This window comes from Durio zibethinus, chromosome 6 (assembly GCF_047325235.1).
Source record: "Durio zibethinus cultivar Kanyao isolate XHJ-2024 chromosome 6, ASM4732523v1, whole genome shotgun sequence".
Lineage (NCBI taxonomy): Eukaryota > Viridiplantae > Streptophyta > Magnoliopsida > Malvales > Malvaceae > Durio > Durio zibethinus.
The window spans coordinates 6,306,336-6,332,116 of NC_143167.1; the positions used below are offsets into that span (position 1 = coordinate 6,306,336).

General features: G+C 34.0%; 3 protein-coding genes across 6 annotated transcripts; 1 reads left to right on the forward strand and 2 right to left on the reverse strand.

Annotated features, from left to right (window-relative positions):
- Nucleotides 1-1,333: 1,333 nt before the first annotated feature.
- LOC111286290 (Spc97 / Spc98 family of spindle pole body (SBP) component) lies at nucleotides 1,334-18,937 on the reverse strand. Of its 4 annotated transcripts, none has more exons than XR_016342757.1 (14): nucleotides 18,643-18,936; nucleotides 17,197-17,919; nucleotides 16,537-16,743; nucleotides 16,130-16,441; nucleotides 14,767-14,891; nucleotides 12,034-13,203; nucleotides 11,359-11,500; nucleotides 11,073-11,232; nucleotides 10,749-10,912; nucleotides 10,142-10,227; nucleotides 8,838-8,937; nucleotides 7,545-7,606; nucleotides 2,696-2,797; nucleotides 1,334-1,925 (listed from the first exon to the last, which is right to left on the reverse strand). XR_016342757.1 is itself a non-coding variant. In XM_022876182.2 (14 exons), the coding sequence occupies exons 1-14, from the start codon at nucleotides 18,796-18,798 to the stop codon at nucleotides 1,755-1,757; spliced, it is 3,738 nt and encodes a 1,245-aa protein (XP_022731917.2). In that variant the 5' UTR covers nucleotides 18,799-18,926; the 3' UTR covers nucleotides 1,334-1,754. The 4 variants fall into 4 exon arrangements, 3 of the variants coding, with proteins under 3 accessions (XP_022731917.2, XP_022731925.2, XP_022731922.2); XM_022876182.2 differs by having other exon boundaries at nucleotides 2,696-2,855; nucleotides 18,643-18,926; XM_022876190.2 differs by lacking the exon at nucleotides 17,197-17,919 and having other exon boundaries at nucleotides 2,696-2,855; nucleotides 18,643-18,923.
- An 843-nt stretch (nucleotides 18,938-19,780) lies between these two features.
- On the forward strand, nucleotides 19,781-21,238 carry LOC111285912 (uncharacterized). The gene is made up of 2 exons (XM_022875579.2): nucleotides 19,781-20,194; nucleotides 20,338-21,238. The coding sequence occupies exons 1-2, from the start codon at nucleotides 20,098-20,100 to the stop codon at nucleotides 21,135-21,137; spliced, it is 897 nt and encodes a 298-aa protein (XP_022731314.1). The 5' UTR covers nucleotides 19,781-20,097; the 3' UTR covers nucleotides 21,138-21,238.
- Nucleotides 21,239-22,922: 1,684 nt separating this feature from the next.
- Nucleotides 22,923-25,318, reverse strand: LOC111284272 (double-stranded RNA-binding protein 1-like). Its single transcript, XM_089761555.1, has 6 exons — nucleotides 24,809-25,318; nucleotides 24,500-24,719; nucleotides 24,116-24,163; nucleotides 23,840-23,967; nucleotides 23,581-23,716; nucleotides 22,923-23,467 (listed from the first exon to the last, which is right to left on the reverse strand). The coding sequence occupies exons 1-6, from the start codon at nucleotides 25,058-25,060 to the stop codon at nucleotides 23,133-23,135; spliced, it is 1,119 nt and encodes a 372-aa protein (XP_089617681.1). The 5' UTR covers nucleotides 25,061-25,318; the 3' UTR covers nucleotides 22,923-23,132.
- Nucleotides 25,319-25,781: the final 463 nt, after the last annotated feature.

Genomic DNA, 25,781 nt, shown 5'->3' on the forward strand with positions numbered 1-25,781 from the left:
TAAAAAAAAAAAAAAAAAAAAAACTCAAATATGGATTAAGACTTACAAATACTTCCATTAATATGTATTTAACATAACTTTACATTAAGTATTAGAATAATTAAATCCCTTCTCTCTCCCTCTCAATTTTTTTTTAGTTATTTTGCTGAGTTGTGATGATTGTTTGTTCTTGTTGATGGTGGCTTCCTTTCTTTATATTGCTTTCTCTTGCCTTCAAAATTTTTGCAATTTCCTTCACTGCCTTTGACTCGAGGAATGGATAGTGGAGGTTATTTGGACATAATCCGCTACTTAAATCTTAATCTTCTCCCCTAATTTTGTGCTAAATATTGGGAATTTTTCATCAATTGCCTCTTTGTTCCCCTAATTCCACCGTGTATCACCCGACCATTGGCTTAACTAATATTTTCTCCGACTGACTTGGATTAAATCTCCAATTAATAATCTTAGTAGAATGTTAGTGGCTGACTTGGATCAAATTTGCCACATGCCATCCATGAATTGGCCTAAAGGTCGTCGAATGATCCACAAATATCAATCTATTTAATTAACTATCAAATGAAAGTAATTAATTTTTAAATCAATTAACATGTCATTAAATTTGACACTTCAAATTATAAATTAAAAAAATTGAAAAATTCATATAAATAATGTCTTCTTCAATAAAGTAAATAGTAAAATAAATAAATTTAAAGATAAATTAAAAACGTAACAAAAATTAACTATCAAATAAAAATAACAATTGGCCAATTATAAGTTAAATAGGTCATATGTAATTGTTTAATTAATTAATCCATTTCCATGTCATTTTTTATGCCAACTCACTTTATTTTGCCACGTATCTCTTTCTCATCGGCGGTTACATTTATTGTATAAAGTATAAACACAATAAAATTGCATTAGCTTAGACTATGAATAGGTTAAAGAAATTTGGAAATTAACGTTAAGCATTTAAGTCAAAACATGCATGTCAATCACATAAACAAACGGAAAAAAATTCCAATATAAAACAAAACAAAACAGTACATGCATTGACTAGCTTAGGTAATGTTTTTCATACCCCATAAAAATGGTGGACTAAGGTTTCACTGAACCATATGGGGAAGACTCAAGAGTCGTGATATGTTATCGTGAGATTCAAAAAGTTGAGTTCCACTCTCCTTAATTTAAAAATTCGCAATTTAATTTCATATGATCATTTATAAAAAATAATATTTATAATTTAAATATCAAACGTTTGTATTTTTTTTTTTTTAAATTTTCGCTTTGTTTATAACCAAAAAAAAAAAAAAATCTCCTTAATCTCAATTTATAAAAAGAAAAAGAAAGAGAATAGTTAACATCATAAAAATTTGTTTCTACATTAATCTACATATTTTAAAAATTATTGCAACTCATAAACACATTGCAAACTTTCCCTTTTTGTAAAACAAATTCATATCTTAGCCCTCAGGCCAAGAGAAAAAATGTTAGGCTTTACACTACAGTCACAGACCCGAAAACAATAAGTCTCAAATCGCATGTCACAACTTCACCATAGCCAACCAAATAGAGTTGATGACTCACCTTGCATGAACATCCCACCACAGCAGAGCAATATGATATGGTGCAGATTGGCTGCTGCTAAGAGTCCAACAACTTATCAAATCCAAACCATGATGTAGTTTACTTCTACTTTGAACTCCGTTCAATGAACTCTTATGTCACACAAGAAAGCAAATCACTGCCAGATTTCAATCTTCATGGAAAGGACTTCAGATTGAGAAAGCATAACAGCCCATTTCATTTTCATTAGAGTAATAGTCATTGTAGTTGAGATATCCCCAGAAACAGGAAAGCCCAAACTCTCCATGTTTAGGTGATTTGAGGTAGAGTAGATGCAGTTCTTTAAGATTTTTGTTGAAACTTTGTTTTATAGCAAGAACCTGCCAAAAAATACATATAATTAGTGCACTAATTAGGTATTCTCTCCCATCTAAAATGTTTCCTCAGAAATCTAAGAAACTGAAATCATTGGCACTTGCTGTAAAACTTTTCTACTTGTTCAATGATTGGTATTTCTTCTTGTGGATCTTTTGCCTTGTATTACCTGCCGATGATAATAATCTCTAGAGCATTCATTAATCTTTCTATCTCCTTGAAATAATCATTAGTTTTACAGGTTTGATTTCCTCAATCTTGAGCATTGTCATATTAAAAAGAAAAAAAAAATCTAATCTAATGCCTCAACTTCAAAACTTTATAAAAAGAAAGGTTTAATCCTTGTTTTGCTCCTAGTTACCAATACATTGCAAACAAGGTACAGAAACAAATACAAAACTTATCAGCCCATTTCAAATGTGGAAGTTGACATGCATTCCATTTACCAGAAAAAGGATGTATTTGAACCACCACTAAGCACAACTCACCAAATTAAAGATGCTTAATGAATTCAATTATGTAACGTCCATTAGCATTTTCAGTGTAGTTTTCTTCCTCAAAATTCACATTGCTACTAGTAGTGGTACAGAAACAAAGAACGCTTAAATGACTGCAACTTATAGGCAATGGTTATGCTATGAAGGAGTTCATTCCCAGAATACTATAACTCCATCATAGTGCAATCCTTGCTTGCAATAAAGAAACTAAAAGCTCAGATTTTGAAGCATTGAAACAGCATGCAAATAAATGTCAGCAGGCAAAATTTGATGGTTACCTGGGATATATTGATCCTAGAAAGTTTATCCTGTAAATCGCCTTCAGCAAGTCCCACATTCCATCTACCGCCAGTAAGACAAGACCGGAAGTCTAGGGCACACTGCAAAATATTCTCTATGATGCTGGCTATAGATCGTGTTTCATCAGAGAGAAAACATCTGAGAAGTATACATGTATTGTTAATGAAGAATCATCGTTATCGTTACATAGACAAGCAAGGCCAAAATAATAGCAAGCTAAAAAAATTATGCTGCCTACTATATCTTTGGTTCAAACTAAATGTGGCAACTGAACAAATGTAATTGAATAGGAGTAAATGTGAGCAAAACAATTCTTTGACATCGAATGCATAAAGGGAAAGTGTGGGAACACATTTAGTTACAATTGGTTGTAATCTGTGTAGCTGATTGTAATCTATATATATTTGAGAATTTATATCTCTAGAATTAAGGACAGAATATTAGGATAGACAATCCCTTAATTATAGGGAATCAATTTTTAGGAAGATTTAGTTTCCTAGTTTAACCTCTAGTTAATTGTATATAAACCTTAGGTGCTTGCATAATTCTTAATGAGCAGTTTTTCAATATATATTCAATTTCCACACTGTCTTATTTCTTAGTTTTTCCACATGGTATTAGAGCTTTAAACCTTCATTACTGACTTCTATTTTAGGCCTTCATTGCCGAACCCTATTAAGGCCTTCATAGCCATTTTATTTTCCCTTCTTTAGCCTTCATTGCTAAGAGTCGTTATATCTTAAGACTTGTTTCAGTTCAAAGAAAGATATCACTACCAACCAATTTGAAAAAGTGTCAACTGGGAAAATCACCGAAATACTACAGATGTTTCAGAAACAATGAGAGTTTGATAGAGAAGAGATTGAGAAACTGAGAAGCCTATTGAAAACCATGGAAATGCCTACTGGGGTATGTTCCTTGGGTAAGATCTCTAGTTCAGGTAAAACTTTCGGTTCTCATGGATTAAATGTCTCGGTTAAACCTATTACGAGTTCTTGGGTCATTGACTCAGGAGCCACAGACCATATGATACATTCCTCACAGAAGTTTAGTACATATACCATGTGTCCTAGTAATAAGAAAATTGTTGTTGCAGATGGTTCACTTACTACAGTGGCAGGATTAGTGGATGTTCAAATTAATCCCTCATTTGTTCTTAAAAATGTTCTTCATGTTCTTGGATTGTCAATTAATCTGATATCTATACAAAAACTTACCAGAGACATGAACTGCAAAGTGACTTTTTATCCCTTTTATTGTGAATTTCAGGACCAGAGTTTAGGAAAGAGGATTGGACTTACTGAGGAGAAGGATGGACTATACTATCTTGAGACATCAAACAACACAAGTAATATCAAGAATAGTTTACCTTTGTCATTTCTTTCTGAAAAATCTCTCAATAAAGACAAAATATGGTTTTATCATTTTCGTCTTGGACATCCTTCTTTTGGAATTTTGAAAAACATGTTTCCTTCTTTATTCAAAGGATTAAATGCCGAAAACTTTCATTGTGATGTTTGTGAACTTGCAAAGCATAGACGTGTGTCTTTTCCAGTTAGCAATAAAAGAAGTTTTACTCCTTTTTACTTGATTCATAGTGACATATAAGGTCCCTCTACAATTCCTAATATTTCGGGTGCAAGGTGATTTGTTTCTTTCATAGATGATTGTACTAGGGTCGCTTGGATATTTTTACTTAAATCCAAATCAGATGTGAATAGTGTGTTTTTAAGCTTCCAAAACATTATCCAAAATCAATTTGGAGTGAAAATCAAGAGATTTAGGTCTGATAATATAAGAGACTATTTCAACTAGAGTTTCTCTACCTATTTCCAAAAGGAAGGGATTATCCATGAGTCATCTTGTGTTAATACTCCACAGCAGAATAGAGTGGCAGAGAGAAAAAACAGTCATTTACTAGCCACAACCCGAGCTTTACTTTTTCAAGCAAACGTACCCAAATCCTACTAGGGGGAAGCTGTTCTCACTGCCACAAATATTATAAATAGGTTACCTTCAAGGGTTTTAGGATTGAAAACTCCTATGAAACTACTCTCACAATTATATCCCAACTTTAATACCACAAACAACCTCACACCTAGGATACATGGTTGTACATCATTTGTTCATGTTTACAGTCACAATAAGGGAAAGCTAGATCCTAGAGCAATTAAGTGCATTTTTGTAGGATATTCATCAACTCAGAAAAGGTATAAGTGTTATCATCCTCCAACCAAAAAATTTTATGTGTCTACAAATGTCACTTTTGAAGAAAGTAAACTATTTTTTACTCAACCTTAACTTCAGGGGGAGACTTCATTCATGGAAGATATGGCCAAAGACTTCTTTTTGCTTGATTTATCCTCTTCTTCAACATTTTCACCTATTAATTCTTCTGAGTCGAAACTTGTTTCTACTGAGCCGAAGTCAAATATTGAATTTGAGTCTAAACCCATTCCAAACACAAAAGATGTGACAAAAGATAATATTGTTCTTGATTCTATAAAGGAATTACAGGTGTACTCAAAGAAGAAAAGTTCCAGATCCTAAACCAATGCCAATCCAAGATCTTGATCCTAACTTTGAAAATGAGGTAATTACAGTCTCTGACTCTATTTCTCAAAACGAACATGAATCTCCTAAAATCAGTGATTATGATCTGCCTATTACCATTAGGAAATGAACCAAAGAATGTACTAAACATCCACTATACCCAATCTCTAATTTTGTGTCATTTGAGAAATTCTCACCATCCCACAAAAATTTTCTTGCAAGCCTAAAAACTATTTCTATTCCAACTACATTATCTGAGGCATTATCCAATGAGAAATGGAGGAAGGCCATGAAAATAGAAATGGAGGCCTTTGAGAAAAATAAGACATGGGAACTAGTAGAGTTGCTTACAAGAAAAAATCCAATAAATAGGTTTTCACTGTAAAATACAAGACAGATGGTACTATTGAAAGGTATAAGGCTTGGCTGGTGGCTAAGGGCTACACTCAAACTTATGGAGTGGATTATCAGGAACCTTTTGCTCCAGTTGCCAAGATGAATACAATTAGGATTTTGTTATCCTTGGCTACAAATTACAATTGGCAGCTTCAACAATTTGATGTAAATAATGCCTTTTTACATAGTGATTTGGAAGAAGAAATACATATGAAAGTTCCACCAGGATTTGGAGGTCATCTAGAAGCAAACAAAGTATGCAAGCTGAAAAAGGCTTTATATGGCCTTAAATAGTCTCCTAGGGCCTGGTTCAGGAGATTTGCCAAGGTGATGCTAGCAATAGGATAAAAACAAAGTCAAGGGGATCACACACTGTTTATCAAACACTCAGATTCAAGAAAAGTCACAATTTTGTTAGTATATGTTGATGATATAATTGTAACCGGAGATGATGACAAAGAGAGAATCTCTAAAACAGTTGGCTAGAGAATTTGAGATAAAAGAGCTAGGGAGATTGAAGTACTTCCTAGGAATTGAAATAGCTCACTCACGGCATGGTATTTTCATCTCACAACAGAAATATGTGATGGATTTTTTGAAAAAAACTGGGAAGCTCGCATATAAACCTGCAAGTACCCCTATAGATCCTAATCATAAACTTGGAGAAGCTAATGAAGATGCAGTTGTAGATAGGAAGATGTACCAGAGATTAGTTGGAAGACTTATTTATCTCTCACATACTAGACCTGACATAGCATATGCTGTGAGTGTGATAAGTCAATTTATGCATAGTCCTAAAGAAGTGCACCTACAAGCTGTCTACCATATACTACACTATTTGAAGGCTAATCTTGGGAGAGGTATCTTGTTCAAAAGAAATTCGGGGTTGTTACTAGAAGCATATACAGATGCGGATTATGCAGGTTCGGTAACTGATAGAAGATCTACCTCAGGCTACTGCACTTTTCTAGGTGGTAATCTTGTAACTTGGAGGAGTAAAATACAAAATGTGGTGGCAAGATCAAGTGCTAAAGCAGAGTTTAGAGCAATGGCTCAAGGAATTTGTGAACTACTATGGTTAAAGATTATCCTAGAAGACTTGAAGATCAAATGGCATGGACCAATGAGACTTTACTGTGATAACAAGGCTGCAATAAACATTGCACACAATCCTATTCAACATGACAGAACAAAACACATTGAAGTAGATTGGCACTTCATAAAGGAGAAACTAGATAGTGGGTTGATTTGCATACCATATGTATCAACCAAAGGTCAACTTGCAGATGTGTTGACTAAAGGTCTCAACAGTGCAACATTTCAAGAAATTATTTCCAAGCTGGAAATGGAAAACACATATTCACCAACTTGAGGGGGAGTTTGGGAAAACATTTAGTTACAACTGGTTATAATCTGTGTAGTTGATTGTACTCTGTATACATTTGAGAATTTATATCTCTAAATTAAGGACAAAATATTAGGATAGACAATATCTCAATTATAAGGATCAGTTTTTAGGAAGATTTAGTTTCCTAGTTTAACCCCTAGTTAGTTGTATATAAACCTAAGGTGCTTGTATAATTCTTAATGAGCAGTTTTTCAATATACATTCAGTTTCCACACTGTTTTATTTCTTAGTTTTTCCACAGAAAGGTATTAATATTTGAAAGCATGGCTAATATTCAAGCAAGCAGCTCAAGCAAATTGAGGGACAGGTAGTTGGAGTAGCCACAATAGATATGTTCCAAGTTCCAGAAATATTTCTTGGTTGAAAACCCAAAATGGTTACTATTATATAAGAAATTAATTCTCTAAAAACAAAAAGGTAAACTTAAACTGACAACTCAAACTTCAAACCAGAATGTTAGTATAACTTACATATGTCGTGAATCAGTTAGATATGCCATATGTACCGACTCAATATCCATCATATCCTTGACCTGTAGAACAATGAACAAGTCTCACTAATATGACAACAGTATATAGAATTTTTTCCTTTAGAATTGAATAAGAAAAAGTCAATTTGAAAATAAGGCATAGAAATTAAAAAAAAAATAAAATTAAGAGCATGAATTTCAACAAGCAATACTGAAAATTTGTTGTGGAATCTAACCAAGTTAAAAAAGACAATGAGATAAAGAAAATAAGAGATGGAACTGAGTTAAGTTCATATTTGCTTCTGCAAAAACATTTACATTCAACTACAAGGAAAAGAAATAAAGAATAATCAAATGCCAAAGTTTCTGGACAAGTGGAAGAGGTAAGCTGACTGGGATATCCACTTCAGATAAGCTGATTGGGCTATCCACTTCAGAGCAATAAGAATTCATGGGACTTTATAAGATTGAAGGTTGCCCAGGCTTCTAGATATAAGGTCGTCCGGTTCAAGTATCATATTCCTAAATAGGCTTTTAGGTTGTGGTTGGACATTAAGAAGAGATTGCAAACACTTGATGCTTGGAAGGTGGAAGCTATCATTAAAACTTCTCAATCAATGATGTGTGTTACGTCACATTGATTCAATAGCTTGACTATTTGTGTCTCAACAAATCAGCTACAAAAACCTATAGGAAGCAATGTTGCACTTTTGTAGGATGAAAACTTCATAAGGTCGTTCCGTCTTGGATCAAGAGGTACAATGGTGCATCAATTAATTTTTAGGCTCTGTACTCGTACAAGAGGAAATAAAAAAAATGCAAAATGTAAAATCTTCAGGAAGAAGGCTTTGGATGATAAGGCAAAGGTCAGTAAAATTCAAAACATAATCTGGCTGGATCTGAGAGGTAGTACATGGATACTCAATAAAAATCAATGTAATATGGTGTTTTCTTATTATTAGACATTTCTTCAATTGAGATAGGTGTTAATGCAAACTATTGTTCTTTGTGCTGGGGTGGAATAAAATTAGTTGCTTACCAAACAATAAAAACAATCCATGCCTTTTCCATTGCATGGGGTCGGCTATATTGATTATATTTTTTCTGCTATGATGTATTTAAAACCAAATCTCAGTAAAGTCAGTAAAAAGAAGGCCCTCGAAGAAATTCTGACCCAAACAGAAAAGTGAAAGACTTGGCTTCAGGCAGGCAATGCACAAAAACGACTATAGCAAACTGAACCACAATTGGCATAAGAAATAAACACACAATGTGAAAAAGAATTTTCCTAAACCTTGTGCTTAAAGGAGTCAAGAAACTTGCACCACGATACATGTGATAGTTGTGACTGTACATATTGCTGTAATGTAGATACAAAATGATTGACCTGATGTCTGGCATGGAAAGAGAAACAAAAAAAAGACGTTAATTCTTCGTGAACCTCAACGCTAAAACTATCTACAACTCAAAAAAAGAAAGTCAGATACCTTTTATACAATGGTTTCTTTTTCATGCTTTTTTGGCCCAACGACACACATGACAAGAGTTTGACAGTAAGATACCATAGAGTACATTATTAGATATAACCATCAAAAAGCAGAATATTTTAATTCATTTTCCCCTTTTTAGGCCAATTTTCTACTCCCTACAAAACCATTAGATACTTCACTGTCCATCCCAATAGTCTATGCAAGAAGAAAGTGTCGGAGTTCCTTAAGAAATTAATATGTAGATTTTATCTTTAGCACCAAAATTTTGAGGGAAAAAGGGATTAAAAAAGAGAAAAAAAAAGGTCACTCACACCTAAAGAACCTTCACATTATTTTTAACAAATAATCTGAAGATGGAAATACCATTATGACATTCCCATTTCTTAAACTAAAGCTTTTACACAATCCTCCCCATCCACCCATGCTTGTCTGTAGTCGCTCCCCACCTTTTTTAGGCCAAATTTCTACTCTCTAGAGAACCATTAGGTACTTCACCGTACATCCCAATAGTCTATGCATAAAGAAAGGGTCTGAGTTCCTTAAGAAACTAAATTGTAGATTTTGACTTTAGCAGCAAATTTTGTGGAAAAAAGGGATAAAAAAGAGAAAAAAAAAAAAAAAAAAAGGTCACTCGCACCTAAAGAACCTTCACATTATTTTTAACAAATATTTTGAAGATTGGAATACCATTTTTGAAATTCCCATTTCCTAAACTAAAGCTTTCAGACAATCCTCCCCACCCACCCATGCTTGTCTGTAGTCAAAGGAGGAGGATGAGATAAAACAGTAGCTGCACACTTGGTGCATGCTAAATACCCAAGGGAAAGGTACTCAGTGCTTATTGTCAAACCAAAAATTAGCCAAACAACTGTCAGCACCAAATGAAATCTTTGAAACTCTAAACTTTGGAACACATTATATTTTTTTAAACCTCCAAACCAGCAATATTACCAAGTATACATGAAATGGTGCTCCACAATTGCATAAGCAGACAGGGCAATAAGTGTGAGATGTTTTCACTTTGAGTTAATAGGGACAAAAATACAAATATATATATATATATATGTGTGTGTGTGTGTGTGCTAAAGGGTAGAAGTAGTGACTATACCTCAACTTCATTAACATGTTAAAATGGCCCACTTCACGTTCATGTAGTGTAGAATGACATGTTTTACTGATCAAGTGAACTACATCCTGTATGAACATTTAAGTACCTTATCAAGAGTGACTACATTTGAATTTCCATGATTGCCAGAACCCAAGTATCTAATTCATGTTGAAAATAACTCCCAGAAAGTACAACATAAAGATTATGAGTGCAAATTTAATTTTCTGAGAACAGTGTGGATGAGAGGAAATATGGACTGCATACCATAATTTGGAACTTAAGATTAAATTCTTTAGTGATTCATTTTTCAGTTTTAGCATTGAGAACCATATGCAGATAGATTAATATTGGGTAATTTACCAAAACTTGAATCAAGATAATCTAAACAGGGAACTATCAATTAGTAATATATATATATATATATTTATTTATTTACATATTTATATTTAAAACAAGAATGAATACAACTGGGTTTGACTTAAAAAATTAAGCACTAACTTGGTTTGACTTTTGAGGGAAAAAGGAAATTTTTACCAAATGTCATATATGTTTGCATGCATCATATGCAAGTGTGAATGTTGTATCTTACTATTCATGTCTCTTATACCTTTAATGAGCACCATACGTCAGTCAATGAAAAAACAGCAAGCTTCAGTTGTATCAGAAAATTGAATATATCAGCATATATTTTCAATGCACCAGGAGTCAAAATAATGCTGACAGGCCAATCCACTCGGTATCCCAGACCTAAAAATTCGAAGGAATGGACACCTGCCATTGTTAACAGCCAGCGGAATTAGGATGATAAATAAACCAAATGAATTCTTCTAAGGTGGAGGTTGAAAGGGGAAGAAAAGGAAAGGAATATGATCTGAGAATGCTGATCTTCGAGAAATGAAAGAGAAGACTTGCAATAATGATAAAATTGTACCAATTGTAGAAGTTGAAAGAGGCATCATGCCATGCCCTTTTGCATACACAAATAACCTATCTTTATGATGGTCTCTTTCACAAGATGACCTCTGGACTGACAACTCAAGAAGTCCTTGAATTTCAGAGAGTCTCCGATCCACCTCTGTAACACACCATTTCTATTCATTCCATGTAAAAGGAAATGATTGTTGTAAGTAATCAATATTCATTTCTTTTTGCTGAAAAAAATCATACAATATTCAAATAATAAAGCATTTAAGTGACTATTAGACAGACGGACATACATGATGTGAAAGGGACACAATAAACAAATCTGCCCAGTCTGCCAATTCCATGAAATGGTATCGCCGCAGTGCTAGCAAATGTTCTTGCAAATCAAATCCTTCTTCAAGCAACTTAATTGTTAACTTGCTGACATAGTTATATCTTACATAATTAAGAAAAAGCATAATCCAACATAAAAATTTTGATCAGATAGAAATATGAATAGGAAGCACTTAAGAGTTAATCTACAACTGACATCTTAAGATAGGACTTTGACACAAAGTAAAGCTCTTTTCCTTTTTTTTTTTTTTTTGGGGGGGGGGGGGGGGAGGAGGCAAGGTTTCCATTTTCCATGATAAATGCAATCTAAAATTTAAAATTGCATATATTTATAACCTCAAAAGTATATAACCAATTTGTCTGTGGCTTTGGATATTATATAGACAGCTTACTTTTGCTAGCACATATCACTACAAAGAGATCTATAATCAATTAATCATCTGAAATCAAGTACCAAAGACAATGATAAATGCAGCATAAAGAAATATGTCACTTCATATAAATGAACTTCAGGTTTCGGCCTGATACCAAGCACCAATAAAGCAACATAAGGAAAGAATTATTAGAATAATGAAAAGTCAAAACACAATATGGTTATATTTCCTCCACATCTGGTGGCATATGAGTAAGGATACTGAAGCAAGATTTCCTGCAGTAGGCATTTGTCAATAACAAAATCAAGTGGTATCTCAAATGTTGAAGATGTATTCAGCTTGACATCTCCAACCCCATTACTATTAGGGGTTCTAGAACTACCAAGCAAACTCTCCCAATACCTTCCACCAGAAACAGTTGTTGAAATGACTTCCTGTTTTTGGTTCTTTAACTCCAAAAGTGGAGCAGCATAAGAACCTTTTGCATTGTCAACCAAGAGAAAATCTCCCCCATAGGCTTGTTTATCATCCTGATTACTCGTACCATTTGCCACAGAAGAATTGGTATTCCCAGAAAATTCATGTGTAAATCCAGCAGTTAGTCTTTTGACATAAACCTTAAAAGGGTCATCCACTGAAGAAAAATCAAAGCAAGGCAAATTTTGTTGGTAGTCTATGCTGCTTGAGTCAATAGGTTTGCTCATCAGCCGGGAAAAAGCATTTTTTGTCAACATTGGGTTTTTGCTGAGAAGGCTGCCATCGTAAGTAAGGTTGAAATGTTGCAATTGAAATAACCGTGAAGTAGAGTCCTTTTCAAGTTGATCCTCATTTAAGGCATCCACCGTTGAAGTATTGTTGCTAGCAATTGATTCATTAAAATGTTGCACAAATTTATCAAAGAATTGTTCAGTACCTTTTCTCTTCTCTATGCCAGAGTCAGATAGACGTAACCTTTTATCATCTCTGTAGTCACCTGCAATGTAAAAAGCATTATTCCTCGCACTGTCAACGGGCCAGCCTTTGCAAGGTAAAATATTTGCACATTCAGCTTCTGTACACAACCAGTTTGACTCAAGGTGCACAGATATGTGGTCATTTATTGTCCCATTGGGTTCAGAACCTACAAAATTGCCATGGCCACCTGTCCTTTCTGAAAATTCTTGCAAATTGCTTTCCATGTGGCAAGACTTTTCATTCTGCAAAGCTTGTTGCAATGAGTTACCGATTGGGGTACTGATGGAGAAGCTTACAGAAGAGAAATAATTTTGTTTAGGCCAAACAATATTATTAGAGTGTTCAATCAACTGCTCAGACTCAGTTTGTTCTTCAAAACTACTCATTGATGAACACTCAAATGGCTCAAAGATGTCAGCTTCATGAGAGGACCCATCTTTTGTACTAGAGTCATCAAAATCATTATTGTCAAGAGACCTGAAATTCAAAGAAATCCAGCAACTATCAAACATTAAAAGCATACGCAAAGGAAGTGTTGATGACGAGAAAAGATTTGGACCTGAAACACGTGACAGGGTATATGACAATCATAGCGAACAATGCCTGGAGTTAACGTCAGGCTCCCCTAATCTTAACATGCCAGAATATATTGTATACTTCCCTGATGTTATTCAAATCATATCTAGCCTGCATAGTTTAAAAGCATATGCAAAGGAAGTGTTGATGATGAGAAAAGATTTGGAGCTGAAACACATGATGGGGTATATAACAATCCAAGTGAACAATGCCTGGAGTCAACGTCAGGCTCCCCTAATCTTAAAATGCCTGAATATATTGTATACTTTCCTGATGTTATTCAAATCATACCTAGCTTGCATGGCTGTTCAATAGTTGTAAGTTGTAACAAGGACTTCACCATCAAATCCACTAAATTACAGACAAAAACTAAGTAACCAAAAGTAAAGAGGAAATATCATGGAACAAAAGAATCATTGTTCCCATACGATGTGGTTTAAATACTTTATCAGGTGGAGAAGATTACTTTTGTCATAATAATGTGCAATAAAAAAAAAAACTATTTAATTCAGGTTCTCTTGGACTTTAGGAGTTATGGCCATTTTGACAAAATCTTCTGGATGCAATACAAGATGGGTATTAGGCAGTAGTATGTGACAATGAGTCTTATACGGGCTCATGATATTGGACTTATGTTTTCATCTTGGAGATGTTTCAAATACTTTGGCAGTTTCCCAAATTGGATGTCAAGTTTTCATAGGAAAGAGATTATTGAAAGCTTTCTATTCTAGTTATGCTCTTTTGAGATTGCACCAAGGAGCTCTATCCCTAGCCCCTAGGTAGAACCAATGTCTTTAATCTTCTGAGAAGTTATGCTTTCAAATGCACTTAAAAGCTGCAACGGGTCCTAATTTTTTTTCCCTTAACAACATCCACACAATCCCATTGCAAACCTTGATAAAATCAACGAGACAATATGGGCACCTTTTGCAATACCCACAATACCAGGACAAAATAACTTCCAACCAAGTTTTCCTAAGTTATGCTCATGGTTATACCCCTAAACCATATTTTGGGTCCTAACTTTTCTTATTATTTTTCTACCTTATACCCCAAATAGCCCCAGATGTTAGGTTTCAAACACTCGATTCCTAAAATTCCAGATAGCAAACCTTTGAACGTTAGCCACTCAATCACTATAAAGATTAAACCTTTTCACTACAAAATAATAAAATTCTTTAAGGCAATTGAAAATTTTTCACACAATCAAAGACTAAATGCTCTCTCACCTAATCAATCCTATGGAATAGAATTTTTTTCCTGCTACATAATAAATTATAGAGGTGTTATGGAACCCGTAGCCTACATGCTGTCTTACATCACTGGTCTTATTGAGTCTTTGGGAAAAAGTATCATTGGATGGGCAAGAACAGCCTTCAATTATTTAACCTAGACATAAGAAACAAAATAAATAAAATAAATAAAAAAGATATTTATAGACATGCACAGAGTGAGAGAGATTACACATTTAAGCAACTTCGTTCTGTTGAATTAATAACCAATTTGTCGTCCACTGTGAGTGAAGCTGCAATATTTAGAGTGCCTCCACTATTGCCAAAGCAAAGAGGTTCAGCACAATGCGAAATGACCTGGACAATGAACATTTGGGTAAGGCACAGAAAGAACTATGTAAAACAGCATTTCAAAAAGCATAACAATTGTCAATAAGGCCTCTCTAACGTGTTGCAACTTGAGCTCTTATCATTGAGAGTAAAGGTAAAAAAGTGCAGAAAAGAAAAGGTTCCTGGGTATAAAGGATGATTCACATGATTTACCCTATCATAGTCCAAAAATTCCAGAAATAATTTACTCCTATGTCCAATATGGGAGTCAGAAGAACAGAAGAAACTTAGGAATCTCTATGCTGAATTAGCAGAGTTGTTTTAAGTTCCTAACATACAAATAAAAAAGTTTGCCTGGAACAATGGCAATAAACACTAACCTTTTTTCCCAATAAATGGTTCCATGATGCTATTGTGCTCTATTTAGGACCATATCCTTCGTAAGATCAGTAAATAACCCAAGTAATTATTGGTGCATACTATAACCGCCTACGGAGTTGCTAAATGAGCAAGCACAGTATAAATTTACAATTTTTTATTTCCAGTTGGGATAAAATATTCTGGTTAAGTCAACTTTTGACAAAGAGATGGTACTAGGTGGGTTGTATTTGCTAAGCACATCCTCTTGTCACATTTAATTCCCTTTAGCCATTCAGTTATCTGATGCATAGTGTACCCCACTACCACCCAGAAATTTCATGAATGAACTAATGGGGTATTAAGTTGCAAATACATCTTTTCGTCACAAGAAACATCATGGTTATTAGAGTAATTATCAATCAGTTCACATTCACGCGTGAGAAGAGTTATTGTCTAGACAGCCTATTGACAAGAAGCTAATGCAGTACCTATGTTTCACTCAATAAAATGTTAACTAACATGCAAAATTTATAACAATCACGATATTCATGGTTAGTAGCCAACCTGAAATACGAATTATTAAGATAGCATATGTGCTAGTATAATGAGATACAAGTATTTCACAAAAATAAAAAATGAATAGAGCATTAAATTCTTGAGGATTAGTTAAGACCAAAGGGTTATATATTTTATGAGAGCTAGAACAATGGCCTAGACAGTCAGCAGCATAATATAGATTGTTACAACTGGAAATAAGAGTAGGTGAATCATGGTTAAAAAAAAAAAAAAGAAGAGGACACTAAACAAACCCAAGTTATAGTTGCATGTTTTCTTATCATCTAATTTTAAATAGCACAGCATAAGAAAGCAACATCAAACAGATATCTGCAAGAAAACCATGATACCTGTTGATAACTGAATTCCAACCCTGTCAGTAAGTTTTCAAGTTTCTCCTGCATCCTCTCATAGTAACCATTCCTCATGAGAACCAAGGTTTCTATATTTTCTTTGCCAAAAGTGATTGAAGAAGCATAAAACGGATTACTGCCAGCAAAACCACTCCAGCAAGGAAGAAAATCTGAATAAGTATGGTCTCCAGGGTCAACACATTTACGCAATTCAAGCAATTTCATTAGAACTTGAAGCTGCTGACCAGCCCTGACAAGCGGAATCAAAGCATCCTTCAGAAAACATGGAACAGCAGCTCCATCCCGCTCCTGACACAAATAGTCACAGTTGAGAGGATCAGAATTGGCAGAAAAAATGTGAAATACTTTAACATAATGAATTAAACCACATCAAAATTTATTACCGTAATACTTGCCATTGGAAAGTCAATTGAGATGCCAGCTTTCCCAAAGGAACAATGTTGTAATGTGTCACTGTATTCTACTACAAACTCCTTGTAAGGATCGTTAATCTCAGCTTTAAATATCCATGACCTTATAAACTCACAATACGGTTCACATGACCGAAGAAAGAGAAACTTGAGTAAAGCACAGTGAGCAGGATCAGCAACCTACAAGAAGAATTGGCTAAAAGAATGTCAATTAGCAGAACCACAAGGGTTAAACAAGTACTTCTTAGTAATAGGATGTTTTGGTTCTTAATAAACTTGTATCTTTAAAAAAGAAAGGATGTTCAAATAAATTGAAGCAACCAAGACTTCTGATTGTCAATCAATAAAGCACCATATATAGCGTCTCTAGTCTCTAGAGCTCATAGCAGAAAATTTTCATTGTGTCCAACAGCATCCAACCACAACATGGGCCCTTTTAGATAGCAACAAAAAAAAAAAGTTTATTCACTATCAGCTTTAGCTAATAAAAGAGTTTGAAAATTAACATTGGGCTGCGACCAACCATGGTAAAGAGTATCATACCATGAGGCTTGACCTATATAAAGAATAAAATTGACTGAAATGACTTTTCTAAGTAAAATCATCAACAATACAACAATCAATTAAACTAACCTTTAGCTGTGTATACAAGTAACTAAGCAGATCACCTCCCCTGAAAAAGTTATGAAATCGCGTAGTTGCTTTATAAGTTAGTTCCTCTAAAGAAGATTCTGAGAAGCAATGAGCTAAATTATGCAGGTTGCATATATTCCCAAGAGCTTCAATCTGGGTCCTCAATTCCTTTGTGTGCAGGTATACCTCTAATAGCGTAATTTCAGAGTAAACTACACTTGTGAGACAGCCAGAAGACACACAAGGAGAGACTTCAATACTCTCTGACGAATGTCTTAAATTTACTGATGCATATAATGTGTCCAATGCACAAATGTACCCTTCCAAAACCTTTCCTACAGCAACAGAGAATGCTTGATTAACAAGGCTGCATTGAGGACCCTCTTCCTCTTGCACTTTGTGGCCAGCATGATTTTGATTGTCTGCTGCTTGAGAAATTTCCCAGCCCTTTCCTAACGAATATGAATTTCCATTGAGATTCAAATTCATGAAATAATCTACAAACTTATGCAGAAGGAAAACTAAGAAACCCGAGCAGCCTATCGATTTGAGAATCTTCCCCAGAGCATGAGTGCTCAAAGACCGGTTCCAAAGACTAGGTGTTTGATGGAAAGTCCTATCAGCAGGATCAGAACAAAAGGCAGCAGAAAGCTTTTCTATACTAACAAGAGATGATTCTACACCTTGAAGTGCATTCAATGCCAACCTCACCAAACTTGCCTCCTGTGAAAAAAATGTCACTCTGATTATTATAAAGAAACAAAATTCAAGACTTTAATTTAAAAGTAATGCATAAGGTTAATCATATTTGTAAGTAGAACCACCGCAAACCAGCATCCATCATTATAGTCTCAAAGACCGCACATTCTTCAAATGAATCAAATGTACCTTCTAAAATCATATTTTATGATAAGGAACAATTTGGTTACAGCAGACGCGATCATCCTAAAGGAACAAAAAATTCATAGTCTGCACATTCCATAACCACAAATCGCAGCATAGTTTATTTCAGTTAAATTTCCATTTTTCTTAGTTCTTTGTACACATACTGCATGTTCAAGTTACAAATAATTGTTTCCACTAAAACAATCCGACACGGTATGCTCATTCAAATTATAAAAGCAATCAGAGAATTAGAATCTTAATCCAAAACAATAAGCATTAGATTATTCTTTTTGCTACTTGCCTTTTGCTAGTTGTTTTTTGCTTCCTAGTAAAGAGTAAGCCGAATGAAAAATTTAAAAAGGCACTAAAATTAAAAGAATTCCAGAAAAAAAAATCAACATAAGAGCTTACTTAGGCAATTGAGTCACATGATTGTCGACGAAACCCAAAATGTATGAAATATATACAGCAAAATTACAACTAAAAATTTGCACATAATAAATATATATATAAAGAGAGAGAGAGAGAGAGAGAGAGAGAGAGAGAGAGAATTAGGCTTACGGAAACAGATGAAGAAGAGGAAATGGGAGGTTGAAAGGCGGGAAAAGGAGGAGGACCACTTTGAGAAGGAATGGATTCCCAGGTTCGAGGAGGGAGCCATGGATCTTCCACCTTTAGCTTCTCAAACAACGCTGCAAATTTCGTTTCCACCGCCATTTTTCGATTTCTATATCATATATTGACTCACCGAGTTACTGCTACTCTCCCAACGGCCAACTCTGAACTCTTTACTTCCTTTTTTTTTTTTCTCAAAATGGATTTGTCAATTTGCAGGCCTCCAGATTTATTCGTTCTCACAGGCCAAATGCTTGAAATTTGGAAAAACGGCACCGTAGATGCGGCTTCTCTAGGTTCAACCAATAAATGGAAGCCACGTAGTAGTCTCTACACTTTCAAAAACTAATGCCTTGTCAGGCCTGGGCTGACTATCAATGCTAAATATTTGGGCCCCATCTTTGATTTTTGGGTCTTCAAATAAAAAAATTTAATTCATAAAAAACTTCAAAAAATTTTAATTTAAAAATTTTTTAAGTTTTTTATTTGTTGCAATTAAATATAGTAATTTAAAATATACTTATGAATTAATTCCACAAATACACACAGTGATTCCCATTCCCAAACAAAATTACATGAAATAAATGAGCTTTTACAATGAATCATTTATTATTTGTGATTGTCACTTAATTGCAACAACTATTTTCTTTCTTTATCCAAAAGAATTTTTTTTTATTGTGAAATTTTTAGCATAGTGATATATATACCTCTTATATATATTAAAAAAATTTTAAAAATAAAATATATTATAATATTATAACCTTAATTGTAAAGTTAAAAATATCACTGTTGCATATAAAAAACAAACTCAAAGCAAGCATGCTAAAAAATTAAACCACAAGCATATATAATCTCACAAGGCCATGCTATTTTTTAAATGAGGCATGAAGCTTATGCTACTTTTTAAACTAAAGTTTAAGCTGAACTCAATTCCATTCAAACTTTGAGCATGAGCGAGCTTTCGCAAGATATACATGACTTTAAAATTGTTCAAAATCGGCTTGCGAAAACCTCTAATCCAAATAAGTCTAGCAGTTTCTCTTCCAATTCTTTCCCTGTGCTTTCTTTGTTAACATATCTTCTTTCCTTTCTTTTCTATTTTTAATGACTCAAATAAAATAAAAGTAGACCTTTTTGAAGCAGCAAAGAACCTGCTGTTTGCCTGTTTGCCTGTTTGCCTTTGCGTGAGGGTGAGTATTAATTCGATGCCAAAGCATGTGAGAAAACCTTAGCAAAAAAGCAGTAAAGAAAAGCAAGAGAAAAAAGAATAATAATATACGAAGAAAGCAGGAAACTTATGTGTATATAATACCAACAAACCAGGAACTCTTATATTCATCCGCAAGGTTTTGATCAAAAGATATAAAACAAAGGAGAGAAACAAAAGGCTAGTAGTAAAATATGGATTCGAAGCCAAATCCTGTTTATGAAGATCTTGAGGTTCACACTGAATGGGTTCACGAGGCTGCAGATGACACTTTGATTGCATATCTACCAGGTCTGTTCTTGGCCAAAGTTTTATGATTTCTTTAGTTTTATTGATTTTGATATGTAATATTTTTGCATAAAGCAATGGGTTTAGTTGATGCATGCATTAACAAATTTGAAAAACAAAAAATGATTCATTCATTCATTCAACAGGCTTTAGCAAGGAGCAACTCAAAGTTCAAGTAACCACAGACGGGAAGTTGAGGATATCTGGAGAACGTCCACTTGAAGGCAACAAATTCGGCCGTTTCTCCAAGGAAATTCTTATTCCATCAAATTGTGACCGTGATAGAATCAGAGCTAATTTCAGGGGTGGTATGCTCAATGTTAAACACCCCAAATTGACCATCGCGACTGATGAGAAGCAGGAACAAGCAAAACCATCTGCTGAAGTTCCCAAGTCTGATCAAAAGCCAGTTGCTCCAATTCCTCAAAGGCCTGCAGATGTGCCACAGAAACAAAATAGTGGTCCAGAAAAGGCTGTTCAAGAAGTTCCTCCGAAGACCATCATGGAAAAACAAACAGCTGAGAAGACAGATGGGGTAGCAAAGGAGGCTGACAATGTTTCACAAAAAGAACCAGATAAAGGAAAGGAAATGAAAGATACAAGCAATGCTGCTAATGAATCTGACAAGCCTATGGAGGAGGAGAAAAAAGGTTGGGATCAAAGGGAAAAGACTTCAACTACTGAACAACTTGAAAAGCTTGGAGATTCTGTCCAGGATGCTGCAGAAAAAGAATATATAGAGACTAAAAAACTCGATGGCACTGATAAATACCAGCTAGTGATTAACATGGTTTGGCTAAAATGTAAGCAAGTTCTTGACGGTTTGACCACGGGGCTAAGGAATCCAAGAAAACTTATTAACTTGGTTTTGGCTGTTTTATTGTTTGTGGTACTTGCAGTTTATATTAGAAATGTGATCAGGTCTCCTGGGAATTACGAGAACTAAGCTTGTGGGAAGTTCGTCCTGAATGTAATTTCTAAGCTACAAACATCACTTGTATTTGAGAATCCATAAGAGTAATACATTAAGAGCTTGACAAGTTCAAATTTCTAGTTGATTTGGCTAAAAGAATCTGCCTCTGATTTCTTAATGACCGTTCTAACTTTTCCTTCTTTTCCTACCTTTATGCCGGAAGCAGAAAAAAATTGTATCTTCGAAAGATGTTAAAAAATAGTTATACAGCATACATAACTAAAAATTTAATCTAGAGGAGTTTTTTTTTTCCTTGATTTAGCTCAAAAGAAAATAAAAAAATTTAATACTAATAAGGTTTTTATAATTTTATAAATGTTAAAAGTTTAAGCTTTTGAGTAAACTTTATTTACAGGCCAGATTTCAACTTGTTCAAACCATTAAATGAACTTATTTTATAGTTGATAATCATTTCCAGGAAAATTCCTATCAATTATCAAATTCTTTTGCTTCTGTGTATAAAATCAACACCAAGAAACTCACATAATCACCCTGAAGGTATACTATCGACAAAAACTGAAAAGATAAAACCGAAGGAGAAAGAAAAGGCTGCTAATAAGATATATGGATAGGAAAACAAAATTATGATCGATAGTCTAATGATCCAACAGGCTTTATAAGGGAACAACTCAGACTACTCCCCAGGGGGGAACTTGTAGATATCTGGAGAACGTCAAATTGATTGCGACAAATTCAGCCGTTTCCGCCAGGAAATTCCAATTCCATCAAGTTGGGACCAAAGTAAAATCAGTGCAAAAATCATGAATGGTAAACTTAAAGTCCACCCAAACCTCTCACTCTGGCCGAGAAACGGGAAGAAGCAAAACCATCTGAGGAAGTTCTAAAGTCTCAGAGCCTGATCCACAACCTCGAAGGCCTGCAGATGTGCCACAGAAACAAAATGATGGTCCGGTCCGGAACAGGCTGTTCAAGAAGCCTCCCGGAGGTCACTGTTTGTGCCGAGCTAATGGTCGGATCTTGAAACCACAAGAGAAGAAGAGAGCGGTTAAGAATAAAAGTAGGGGTATTTCCTGCACGTCTTCCGACGCACATGTAAGAAATCAGACTATGAAAGATCAAAAGGAGAAGAGAATAAAATAAAAAATAAAGAAAAATAGTTAGAATAGATAAATATTCTCTTAATGGCTTTATTTATAAACGAAAAACGAGGATTTGTAGAGTAAAACAGTAATGCAACGCAGTTGATATTGTATTATTATATACGATAAGTCGATTTAAAAATTAAAAATATTTTTAATTATTTGTTGGTAATCTCTAAGGAGAAAAAAAAATCAATTCAATTTCTAAATCTAAAGATACCTATAACAGCCACCATAGAAAAACGACGTGATTAGAGAAACTAATATAGCATGAATTTAATATAGAAAAATTATTTGGTAATATTTTTGTATACTTTTAATAAATAAAAAAATTAAAATAATCAACTTTATTAACTTAAGTTATAAATTTTTAAGTGAAAAATAAATAAAATAAAAAAATATTTTTGCTAATTATAATAAAAATAAAAAAAATTAACAAAAAATGAATAAAATAAAAAATAATTTGAAATAATATAATTCTCTTTATAATTTTGTGAATTATTAAAGGGTAGAGTAAAAATATAAAAAAATTTCATTAAAAACTTATTATTAAAATTGACAATTGTTGAAAAAGTTTTAAGTTATAACTTTACCTAAAAACTCAAATATGCTTTCCCATAAATTAAAATTTTTAAAATTTTGAAAACCCACTTCTATCTTTACATTAGATAAATTCTTTTCACAAGCTGGGCCAAATAAACGCTAAAGTTTCAGGAATATTAAAGTAAAATGATCTTCATCAAAGCCCTTTTTAACACAATACCATTCCAACAGGATAAAAAGATGGAGTTCCTTTTTACATTTACTAAAGAACAGATATAAAAAGTCACTTAAATGATCATACTAACAAGCACCTCCAACAGATGGATCAATCATCTTTTTCATTTGGGAATTCCAAGCTCACAGCCACCCATTTGTCCTCACTGATAGGCAGTACAGTGATACCTTTTGGAAATGCAATGTCAGGAAAGTATGGATAGACTCTAAACCTGTTGTTAAGTAAATAACTTCTCAATCCTGAATCCTTCTTATTTGAGTCTGAAATTGAGAGAGCTGAAATGTCAAGATGTGTTGATGTAGAAGACAATGAGCCTTCTTTGAGTGAGACAGGCACAGCTTTAGAGCAAGAAGCTGAGTCGTCAGAACTGGTTGAGGCATATTTGGCTGGTACTTTTCCTCCCGCTTTCACTTCTTGCACCTCATCTACCGGGCAAAAGAAGCCATGATTAACAGACAAATGTTCTCAAATGAACAAATTCTAGCTAACTACGGATAACCGAGAGACATCAATGGCATAGAACATTGGAGTAAGGTACCAGATTTAATTTCTTCTGCATTTTCTTCATTTTCTACGGCAGTAGGCAAGTCTGAGCTAGACATGGATTTGAGAGGTTCACCTTGTAAGCCTGAAACAGAAAAAATGATTTGTTGGAGACAGAAAGAAAGTATCAACTAATTTCTTAGCCTCTACCCGGTACTCACATTAAAGCCTTGTCAGGGACCTAATATGTTAAGGTTAGGTACCACGAAAGTTTGATCTCAAAAGAACATTAATGATTAAATGCCATTAATAACATTTTTAGAAGATAACGAGCCTTCTTTAGGTGAGACAGGCACAGATTTAGAGCAAGAAGCAGAGTTGTCAGGACTGGTTGTAGAATTGGCCAACACCTTCTCTCCTGCTTTCATTTCTTGCACTTCATCTACCAGGCAAAAGATGGATTAAGTATGAGCCCGAGCTAACTATGAATAAAAGAAATTAATAGAAGGTGCCATATTTATTTTCTTCAGCATGTTCATTTTCCATAGTCGTAGCCGAGTCTGATTTAGACATAGATTTAAGAGGCTCACCTGCCAAGTTTTTAGTTGAGCATAACTTAGAGCTCCTAACCTGTAAACCTGAAACAGGAAAAACATTTTTTTTTTCAGAAAGGAACTAATTTTTTACTTCTACCTGGTATTCAAATTAAACCCTTGTCAGGGACCAATCATATTAAGGTCAGATACCATACTAAAAATTTTGGTCTCAAGTGAACATTCTTTTGGTACTCCATAAAATTAATTATCAAGGACTGAACTTATAGCTAAAATTAAGAATCCAAACTAATAGACCATTCTATTGTTGGCGTCTCAAAAGAACATTAAATTAAGGAAATTGATAACATGGGTAGTTTGGTACCATAATACTAGTAAAAATAAAGGAATAAAAATTAATTAAAAAAACAATCGACTTACACTCAATTAGATTGGTGTAAGCAACTTTAGCAGCGTTAATCTCAGCTTCCTTCTTGAACTTCCCTCCTTTCCCATAAAAAGCCTCTCCTTCCACTTCCACACTAGAAAAAAATGTTGGCCTGTGAGGCACACCACATTTCGTTGTCAGATACTCTGGTGTACTCAATCCTTCTCTCTGAGTTAACTCTTGCAATAGATTCTTGTAAAATCCCAAATCAACCTGTAAAAGAAATTAAAATGAAACAATAGCATAAAGAAAATACCCATTTTTTTAATCCAGGCAGTGAAATGGGAGGAATATAATGTTACCTCTTGAGCAGGATTTGGGGTAGCAGCAGGGGAAGAAGAAGAAAAACCGAAGTGAAGGAAAGCGGACTTAGCGGCGTCGTTTTGGGCTTCTTTACAGGATTTGCATGAGGCAGAGGAGTGAAACGACGTGCCGTTTAAAAAAACAGACGCTTTGAAAGAAGGGTTATGGTCAGGGCCATCTTTCATAGAGGAATACCTTGGCAATGCCCATTGCCTTTGCTGGCACAGCTCCTGCAACTTCGATTTGTACATTTCTATTCTTTTTTTTTTTTCTTTTCCAGAGTTTTGCAGAGAGAGGAATAGAAAATGAAGAGATTGTGAAGAATGGGGTTTTTTCAAGAGCAAGTTTTAATAAAGAGGAAGTGAAACAGTGGCAGAGGAAATGGAAATGGAAATGGAAATGCTTCCCGCGTGACGGTTGAACTGTCCCATATTTCCTTTTTTCTTTTTACTCTATTTTTGGTGCTTCCACGCAATGTCAAGTAAATTTGTCCAATCATGTGAAAGGGTAGGTGTGGAAGCTTTGGGATTTATTCTGGATTTACAAGTTTTTTTTACCATGTTACAGCCTGCAGTTTCAACAGGATTTAGCTCATGTGAATTAAATAAATAGAAATATGAAGGTAAATGGCAAATTAAGAATTAAAAAAAGAAAGTAAGGATTCATTTATTTTAGTGTGTAATTTTTATATTTTTTTTATCTATGAAATAAGATTAAATTTATGATTCATTTAAATTAAAATAATATTTTAAATTTAATAATTTTGATACAATGATAAAAAATGTAAAAATTATATTAATGTAAGTGAATTTTTTTTCTTAAAAAAATTATGATTTTGTTAAAATTGATTTATGTAATCTTCAAAAAATAATATATAATAAATTTGAGTTTCAAATTCAAATGTTAAAACTTGGATTTTCATTCTAATTTGCGTCCCTTCTTTGAAGATATTTATGAATTTTTTTTATTTTT